The sequence below is a fragment of the Mustela erminea genome, chromosome 5 (genome assembly GCF_009829155.1).
Source record: "Mustela erminea isolate mMusErm1 chromosome 5, mMusErm1.Pri, whole genome shotgun sequence".
In the NCBI taxonomy this organism is placed as follows: domain Eukaryota; kingdom Metazoa; phylum Chordata; class Mammalia; order Carnivora; family Mustelidae; genus Mustela; species Mustela erminea.
Genome location: NC_045618.1, coordinates 38,303,246 through 38,313,484, shown reverse-complemented (window position 1 = coordinate 38,313,484; position 10,239 = coordinate 38,303,246). Strand labels below are relative to the sequence as shown.

Below are 10,239 nucleotides of genomic sequence, written 5' to 3'. Positions count from 1 at the left end.
CCAGAGTTTACCAACATCTGTCGGGGGTTGAGGTGAAGGCGGCTGCAAGTACACGCTACCCAAAAAGCCTCCCAGTTACCTAGCTAGAGGGACGGTGACCGTGCCTCCTCCTGCTAGAGATGCAGCCAGCCCTCAACACAGGCAGAATGGGCATCGAGGGCACAGGATGTTCTGAGTAGAAAGTACTTTGGCACAATGTACTAGACAGGAGTTGGCGTATTTCTGTGTAAACCGTTTCCACAGACCTCCCCTTGACTCCCAACCCCACCCAAATCACAGAATTCAGCTGCTTGAGGGGAATCGCGAGCGCCCCTATGCACTGCAAAGTGCTTGCGCCAGGATCCGGGATCTGAACTTCCCGCCTGTCTCGGAGAGCTGGAGAGGTGGCCTCCCAGCCAGCCTCCCAAGAAGCTCAGTGCCGATTGGCTCTTGCTGCGCCCAATGGGAGACCGCACCCTGCGCAGGTGGGCCCTGCGAGCTCTGGGGAGGCGGCAGTTGCCAGGAAACCGCGTAAACATCGGAGCTCTCAGCCCGCCATCGCTTTTGCAGCGAGCGGTGGTGGCGGCTGGATCCTCGGAGCGGGATTTTCCTCTGCCAAGATGGTGAGCCTGTCGGGGGTCTCGAAACTACTTGTTTATCTATTGATCTAATTGTAGTTTAGAGCCAGGCTGCATCTAAAAATAGGATTTGGAGTGCCTAATCGGAGAATTAAGTGGGAGAACTGGTTCAATTTGCTTTCAGAAGCCTCATGTGCTATTGTTTAAGCAACGCTGGCGGTGGCTTCCAGCCTTTTTCAAATTTTCCCCAGACTCTATTAGATCTGCCCGATGAAAATTTTGTTTGGCAACCCCCCCCTTTTTTTTTTTTGCCATATTTCTGGAAATTTGGGAAAAGATTAAGAACCTTGAACAAATAAGTGGGAAAGAAAGTCCAGGAGAGAGCAGATGAATTAGGTAGCAGCAGATTGACCTGTTAAATCTGCATTAGGAAAACCTGACCGGCTTCTTTCTGAATGATACTTTCTGGCCAAGGGGTAAAGGAGGTGCGGGGGTGGGCGTAGCGGGGAATGAGGAGAGGAATTCCGCGTGCTGTGGTAAAGAGCTAGGTCTATAGAGCTCACCTGCGTGTCTTTGAATACCAGTACTGCTATTTATTTAAGCCGAGGAACCTTGGGTAAAGTTGCTTTTACTTTTCATGTCTCAACTATAAGATGGGGAATAATAAAAGTAATTTATTGATATATCAATTATGTTTATCTACCGTATGTACTTTTTTATTGTGTTACATTTCTCTGAATTTAGGAAGGAAGCCAAAGGACCTTTGTTTATTCTGTTATCTATTTTTGTGCCAGGGGCTTGCAGCGGTATACTTTTAAAAATTAGATATTGGGATACCAAAGTATGCGTACTTCCCCCCTCTATCCCCCCATTACAGGCTTCTAGAAGGCGAACTTTGAGCTTCAGTGAAAGGCATCAGAAACAAGTAGATACAAATTACTGCAAACAATTACATGTCCAGTCAGTAAGAAAGATACAAAATCAAATCAGGGACCAAATGGTGCAGAATGAAAATGATGACCTCGTGGAGCGCAAGAGATTCCTCAGATTATTACAGGATGAACAATTTGAGTTGGATATGGAAGAGGCCATTCAAAAGGTACATTTTACTATTCATTGACATTTTTTTTCTTTGGAAATGGTGAAAACAGCTGCTGATGCTGGAATTGAGTAGATAGATAATAAGATCAGGTAAAGGATGTCTCATCGTAAGTGAGACCAATGTAGTGGTAAAGAGCTCGGTTTTTGGAGTTAGACTGTATGATTTTAAATCCTAGTACGGCTGTATGTAAGCGTGCTCTGGAGCCCTAGGTAAACTGACTTTACTTTAATGCCTCCTCTATAAAATGGCAATTATAATAGTATCCGCTTTGTAGGAGTTTTAATAATTAACGAGTTAGTACATGCAAAGCACTTGGAATTGTGCCTGTAACAGAGTAAGACTCAACATTTTTTTTTGTTTTTTAATTTTTTTCACAAACATGAAATCCATGATTACTGACTTCCACAGTTTTGTTCATATAAGTAAAATTCAATTACTTTCCATAAAATTCGAAAGACAAAAATTTAAGAGTACCTTTTTTGAATTTACTGAGGTTAAACATGTACATTATTCAGTGGTAGAAAATGAACATGTATGTATTAGGTATGATTTACTTATTTTTGATTTTGAAATACTGCCTTGAAGAATTCAAGTACAGTATGTATATAATTCCTAAAATATGGAGATAATTTTTATGTGGAAGCTTCTAAATATTTTAAAGAATGAGTGTGGTAAAAAAGGGAAACCAATTAGAAATGAGTTCTCGTAAATGAAAAAGTTTCTCTGATATTTCAGAATTTTTTGAGTTCCTGCTGATGTTCAACATTTTGTAGACTATTGTGAGGAATAGCAAAAGCAACTTTTTAAAAGTGGTATCCATTCCTCTGAGTTCGAAATTCATAAGGCTTAGACATGATTTTTCAACTCTGAGCAATAAGATCCTAGGGATTATATATTTTCCTCCTCTTTTTATTCTTATTTTTTCTTTAATTTTAAAGAAAATACCAGATACCATATCACCTCTTTCATGTATATTTCAGTATGCATCTTACAAAATAAAGATACTTTCTTACATAGTAGTAGAATAATGCCACTATCTCAACTACTAAAATTAACAGTAAATTCTAGGTATTATTTAATGCCATTCCATAATCAACTTTTTGTGATTGTGTCAAAATCTGTTTTAACAGTTGGTTTGTTTTAATCAGGATCTAAATAAGGTTCATACAGTATATTTGGTTGTTATGTCTGCTAGGTACCTCTTAATCTAAAACGGTCCTGCCCTCTTTTTTTTCTTTTTTTTTTTTTTTTTAAAAAGAATGGGAGAAAGAGGCTGGGGGGAGGGACAGAGGGAAGAGGTTAGAGAGAATCTTAAGCAGGCTCCATGCCTAGTGCAGAGCTGATATGGGGCTCTATCTCACAACCCTGAGATCATGCATGACCTGAGCGGAAGTGAAGAGTCAGATGCTTAACTGATTGAGCCACCCAGGCACCCCATCCCTTTTTTTTTTTTTTTTAACTTCATGTTTCTAACTTGTTAAAGTAGGCCAGCTGTTTTTTGATATCCCATATTCTGAATTTGCCTGTTTGCTTTCTCCTTTGTTCATTTAATTTGTTTCCCTAATGTCTATATTTTTTTCAAAATGGAAGTTAATCCTAAAGGCATGATTAGATTTAGGTAGAACTTTCTGGCAATCACTCCATAGGTGATGCTATGCTTGATATTGTACCACATCTGCAGGCACATGATGTGTCTGCTTGGTCCACTTGTATTGATGCTAGTGTTGATAAACATGTACATTCTAGTACCTCTACTGAGGCATTCTGGTTCCTCTGCTGTAAAATTCCTGATGAACCTTTCACCTGTGGTTTCACCAATGAATCTTTCCTTTCATTAGGGGTTGCAAAACACTGATTTTTCTAATTTTGTTATTCCTTTCACATTTGATTAGCTGAAATTCCTGTGTAAAGAACTTTCCCGCAACAACTAGGATTATTTGGTACCTGAAATATAGTTATTACTGGAAAGGGAGACATATACTTAACTTTCAGAGTTGGTGTTCTGGTCACTTCCATTGGTATCTGTCAATGTTGTTTTTAAAAGTTTTCTTTAGTTTTTGACTTTTTCTTTTTGTAAGAAATCTTTATGGACTCATGGGTCTTTAATACTTGAATTAATTGCCTTTATTATTATTTTTGATGCTCAAATTGTCCCATCTTTGGCCAATGGATGCTTTTATTGGTTTTGTGACCTTTTAACAAGATTCCTTTAATCTGTGATAGCTTCCTTCCTTTCTGTCAGAACAAAATGCCTGGGCTAGTGATGGTTAATTTTGTGTGTGGACTTTCACTGGGCCATGTGGTGGTCAGACAGATAGTTGGTCAGACATTATCCTGGGTGTTTTGGGATGAGATTAACATTTAAACTGGCACAGTGAGTAAAGCAGATTGTTCTCTCTAATGTGAGTGGGCCTCATCAGATCAGATGAAGGCCTGAATAGAACAAAATGGCTGAATAAAAGGAAACTGCTCCTTCCTCCTTCCTGACTGCCTTCTAATTGGGACTTCAGCTTTTTTCCTGCCTTCATACTTGAACTGAAGTATCAGCTTGTTTTGAATTTCAAGCCTGTCAGCCTTCAGATAGGAGCTACACCATTGGTTCTCTTATTTCTCAGGCTTTTCTCCTTAGACCGGAGCTAAACCACTCTCCTGGGTCTCAGGCTTCATGACTCACCCTTCAGATCTTGGGATCACTTGAGCTGACTAATTATCCCATTTATTTTTCTCTGGCTAATGCAAGGCTCATCTTGTGAATTTCTTGCTTCACACCTAGAGTCAGCCTTCATATCAAAGAGCTCTATTGTCTAGTGGAAATAATATTTAGAATATTTCTGAGATAAATTTAGATTTATAATGGAGTTGCAAAAAATTGTATAGAGAATTCCTGTATACCCTTTACCTGGTTTCCCTTTATGTTAAAATCTTACATAACCATAGAAGAATTATCAAAATGAAGAAATCAGCCTTGGTACAATATGTTTTATTATAGGATTTATTCAGATCTCTTCAGTTTTTCCCATTAACTTCTGTTTTCTGTTCCAAGAATACAAACTGCCTTTAGTTGCCTTGTCTCCTTACTCTCCTCCAATCTGTAAGAATTTTTTACTTTTTCCTATCTTTCCTATCTTTCATGACCTTGACAACTTTAAAGACTACAGTTCATTTATTGTATGCGTTTTCTGTGGCTGTTTAACAAATTACCACAAATCTAGTGGCTAAAAATGTTTATTACCCCACCAAAATCTAGACATGGTATGTCATTGGATTGATTGCTTCGCCTCACAGGGCTGAAATCCAGGTGTTGTCTAGAGTGCATTCTCCTCAAATCTTTTAAGCTTATTTAAGTTGGCAGAATTCATGTTCTCGTAGTTGTAAGACTGAGGCCCACATCTCTGAGAGATTGCTGACATTCCCTGCCACATGATCCTCTCCACAACGTGGTAGTCTGCCTCTGGTTTTCCAGTTTTCTTCTTGGTGTTGATTTCTAGTTTATACCATTGTGGTTGGAAAAGGTGCTTGATATAATATCAATCTTGAATTTATTGAGACTTTTTTTTTGTGGGCTAACATGTGATCTATCCTGGAAAGTGTTCCATGTGTACTTGAGAAGAATGTGTATTCTGCTGCTTTTGGATGAAATGTTCTGTATACATCTATTAGGTCCACTTGGTCTAAGTGTATCCCCCAGTGTATTTAAGGCTGATGTTTCCTTATGGATTTTCTTATTTCTGTCAGATGATGTAAGTAAGGTGTTAAAGTTCCCTATCATTACTGTCATTTCTCCTCCTTTCAATGTATTAATATTTTCTTTATATATTTTGGTGGTCCTATACTGGGTACATATATACTTATGAACTTTATATCTTCTTGCTTGATTGACCCCTTTATCATTATGTAATGCCCTTCTTTGTCTTTTATTAGTCTTTGTTTTAAAGCTTATTGTGTTTGATATGAGTATAGCTATACCAGTTTTCCTTTCTTTTCCATGGATATTGTTTCCCTTGTGGTTTGTTCTTTCTTTAGTGTTGTGTTTAGATTCCTTTCTCGTTTTCTTTTATTTTCTGTAAGTTTTTGCTTTGTGGTTACCATGGGCTAATTACGTTTATAACATATGTAACATCCTATGAATAGAACAGTCTATTTCATCTTGATACCAAATTAAACTTGAACTCATCCAAAACTCTACGTTTTTACCACCTCCCCCAACATTTTATGTTTTTTTTAATTTTTTTTAAAAAGATTTAATTTTTTATTTGACACAGAGAGAGAGATCACAACTAGGCAGAGTGGCAGGCAAAGAGAGAGAGAGAGGAGGAAGCAGGCTCCCCAATGAGCAGAGACCCCGACGTGGGGCTCGATCCCAGGACCCCGGGATCATGACTTAGCTGAAGGCAGAGGCTTTAAACCCACTGAGCCACCCAGGCGCCCCACATTTTAAGTTTTGATGTCACTTTTTACCCCTTATTTTATGTATCCTTTAATTATTGTAGTTTTAGTTTATTTTACTATTTTTGTCTTTTCATACTAGCTTTATAAGTTGATTTATCCACCACCTTCACTACATTTTTACCTTTCCAGAGAGATTTTTACTTTCATATGTTTTCTTATTGTTAATTAGTACTATTTCATTTCCGCTTAAAAGGTCCCTTTAACATTTCTTGAAAAACCATTTAGTGGTGCTGAACTCCTTTAGAGTTTGCTTATCTGAAAAACTCCCTCTCCTTCACTTCTGAGTGTTAACTTGCTGGGTAGAGTATTCTTGGTTGGAAGTTTTTTCCTTTCAGCACTTTGAGTATGTCATGTACTCCCTTCTGGCCTGCATAGATTTGTTGAACAATCTGCCTTGTGGGTTTTGTTTTGTTTTGTTTAATATGTAACAGATGGCTTATATTGCTTTTAAGTTTTCTTTTTAACTTTTGACATTTTAATTATGATGTGTCTTGGTGTGGGTTTCTTTGCGTTCATTTTATTTGGAACTCTCTGGGCTTTCTAGACCTGGATGTCTGTCTCCTTCCCCAGGTTAGGTAAGTTTTCAGCCATTATTTCTTCAAATAAGTTTTCTCCCCCTTTCCTCTTTCATTTCTGTTGGGAACCCTGTAATGCAAATACTATTTCACTTGACGTTGTCTCATAGATCTCTTAATTTATCTTCAGTTTTTTAGAATTCCTTTTTCTTTTTGCTGCTTTGTCTGGGTGAATTCCAGTGCTTTGTTTTCCATCTCTCTGAGCCGTTCTTCTGTTTTATCCAGGCTGCTGTAGAATCCCTTAGTGTATTTTTCAGTTCAGTTAATATATCCTTTGGCTCTTATTTCTGTTTTATACTTTCTTATATTTTATATCTCTTTGTTAAAGTTCTCACTGTTCATTCTTCTCCTGAGTTCACTGAGCATCATTATGCCTATTACTTTGTATTTTTTATCCAGTAAATTACTTACCTCTGTGTCATTAAGGTATTTTTCTGATGTTTTGTCTTATTCTTTCACTTGGAACATATTTCTCTGTTTCCGTGTATTGTTTGGCTGTGTTTGTTTCCCTGTATTAGGCAAAACAGCTACTTCTTTCATTCCTGAAGAAGTGGACTTATGTAGGTGGTGAAACTTCTCATTCACCATTGATTAGTTCTTGGTTGTCTCTTGAACCTTTGTGATTGTCCAAATAGCCTGATTTATTCTTGATACCTCTCTGTTGTTGAGGGTGTGTCAAGACCTGCCAGTGTTCCAAGGAGGAGGAATCTTATTCAGCACCTAATTTCAGGCTGAATGGAAGCCAGACTCTCAGGCAGCAGCTTTTAATATATGCAAATATATGCAGTCTTATGGGGCCACAGCTGTAAACCCTGCTGGCCTCCAGGTCTAGAGATGGAGGTGTGCCCTGGGCAACAGTTGCAAAACTCAGGACTCCAGATGAGAATATAAGCTCCTTTCTGGGAGGTCTTGTTGAGCTGCAGTGAGCCAAGGGGAGGCGCGATCATAATGTCTCCCCACTTATGATCCCTGGGGGAGTGCCTGCATAGCTTTGGCTTGTGTGGGAAACCTGAAGCCTGTTTGTTAGGCTGGAACTCCAGGATAAGGCAGCCTTTTTCACAGGGAGACTAGGTGTGTCTTTCATTCTGCGGTCTGTGCAGTGCCCTGAGGGTGTTGGCCTGCCAAGTACTGTCTTTCTGATTGTTACAGTCCTTGGAGCTCAGAACTCCAGCCCCTCGACCCTGGTGGCCTGGTGAACAAGGGGCAACCCTGTTGTACTTGGCATGCTTCTGCCCCGAAAGTGGCACTCACCAGCTTCAGCAAGGCAGTGGGAAGATGCCTGGACTGCAGGTGTGTGAAGGCTTCAATGATTACTGCGGGAGAGCGCCCTGTATCTGTGCCTATACTGGCCCCAGGTTGGTGGCAGGAGAATGCCACGACTGCTCCTACTTGTCAGCCCCGGCCAGGGAGTTAGGGGATGGCTATGACTACCTCCATTGTCTAGCCTGCCCCCACTGTCCAGCCTGGGGACAGTGCTGAGACCACTTGCTCTCAGCAGCCTCAGTGAGGTGGTGGGACGGTGCAGCGCCCGTGCCCTCCTACTCTGGGTGGAGTGGTAGAGAGCACACAGGAGTCTGTCTGCCTTGCTTCCATCCCTGCTAGAGCACCAACTGTCCCTTGCTTCTTGAGCAGATTCCCCCAGACCAGCAAATGAATTTCCTTTACATAAACAGCAGATGATTTTCAAATTGGTGCTTTTGTGCTTGATTCTGGGATGAGTGAGACTGCAAGTGGATCTTTAAAAGGAGATTCTCAGTTTCCCATAGTACTTTGGGTCCCTTGGATGTCAGCCCTCCTTGTTTTCTAAACCAGACATTTTTTGTGCAGCTCTGAAATGTTGGGGTGCCTAATGTAGGCAGCAACCCCCCACTCCTCTAGCAGAAGTGCTGGACTGGTGAGATCCCTCTCTACGTGTCTCCCTGCCTAGAGGAGGTGGGTTTTTTGTTTTTGTTTTTGTTTTTTGCCAGGACCATGTCTCTGTCCCTTTACCCCTCTCCATGTGGTCTTTTTATCTTTTGTTGCAGGGAAGCAGTTCTTTAGTTTTCAGATCCTTTTCAGAAAGAAATTGTTAGAAGATGCAGGAGAGACATAAAGTGTCCCCCAAAGTGAGAAGGCACTTTGAGACTGAAAATGAAGTAGGCCACTCCGTCCAGTTTATGCAGTTTGATTTGAGATAACTTACTGAAGGGGGATTTGGATGGAGGACTAGTCACAGCATCTCTGCCAAATCCAGACCTTGGTCCATAAATTTTTTTTTAGCGCAAAGGGCACATAGAAGGGCACTGTAAGATCAAAGGGTCCACACACACCTCAGAGGGAGTGTATGCATCTAATTGACAGCTAACTTTTAATTAGATCAGGTGGCCCCTGTTCATCAGAAAAGGGAAAGACTATGTTATCTCTAATAGATTCTTAGCCTTTGTGGACATTTCTAAGGTATGTATATTCATTTCCAAGAGGCCAGAACACGTAGCCCCAAGAGAGGTCATTGAGCAACCATGAAAGATGGAGGGCCAAAGATGGAGTATTGTCAGCCTTTCTACAGAAATGATCCATATGTGGCTGTAGATTTTGTGCATCCATGAGAGGAGAGGAGTTCAGGATCTTCCTATGCTGCCATCTTGGACCCTCTGATTTTTAATACAGTTAATTTGACATAGTCTGTGTTCTCTTATTCCCCCCACATCTAGTTGGTTTCTTTAAATTTTTTTGTGTTGAAATAATCACAAATTCTTGGAAAATTGCAACAACAGTATGGAGAGGTCCACTTGTGCCCTTACACAGAAGCTTCCCCCAGTGGCTACATCTCGCATAACTGTAGTACAATATCAAACCTTAGAAAATGACAGTTGTACAATATGCGTGTATAGATTTGTCTGACTGCCATGTCATTCAAGATCCAGAACCAATCCATCACCACCAAGACCTCACCTCATGCTGCCCCACTGTAGTCATATACTTCCTTTAGCCCCCACTATGTCTGATTTGTTTTCCATCTGTATAATTTTGTTCTTTCAAGACTGTTACATAAATGTAATCATGTGTGAATCCATATATGTGTGGAATTATATGTCCGTGACCTTTAGAGAAGGTTTCTTCCACTCAGCATAATGCTTTGGAGAGTCATCCAAGTTGTTGGATTTATCAATAGTTAATTCTTTTTTATTAGTGAATAGTAGTGCATGGTATGAATGTACTGGTTGATTTCTTTTTAAATTTGCATGTTATAAAATTATTCTCTTTGGTATATACTATGGATTTTGACAAATGAATAGATTTCAGTTTCTACCATCACAGTGTCATGCAAACAATTCTATCACCTCAAAAGTCCCCACATGCTGCTCCTTTGTAGTCAACCACTCACTTACCTCTTTCCCCAGTCCCTGGCAACCACTGATTTCTTTTTTGTCCCACTAGGTTCATCTTTTCCATAGTGTCATATTATTGGAATTAGGCAATATGTCACCTTTTGGGTCTCACTTCTTTCACTTAGCAAACCAAATGTAAGATTCCATGTTGTTGCATGAATTACTCCTTTTAGTGCTGAGTGGCATGG

The 10,239-nt window shown here is 40.0% G+C and overlaps 1 protein-coding gene across 4 annotated transcripts in view; it reads left to right on the top strand.

The window, feature by feature from the left end:
- Positions 1-495: 495 nt before the first annotated feature.
- The window catches only part of MNS1 (meiosis specific nuclear structural 1), a 40,793-nt gene continuing 31,049 nt past the window's right edge, over positions 496-10,239 (top strand). For 3 of the 4 annotated variants that reach the window (XM_032342651.1, XM_032342652.1, XM_032342650.1), the window contains exons 1-2: positions 496-602; positions 1,435-1,656. In XM_032342651.1, the coding sequence (XP_032198542.1) occupies positions 600-602; positions 1,435-1,656 (225 nt within the window). In that variant the 5' untranslated portion in view covers positions 496-599. The remainder of the gene's footprint in view (positions 603-1,434; positions 1,657-10,239) is intronic. The other variant, XM_032342653.1, reaches the window with a different exon arrangement.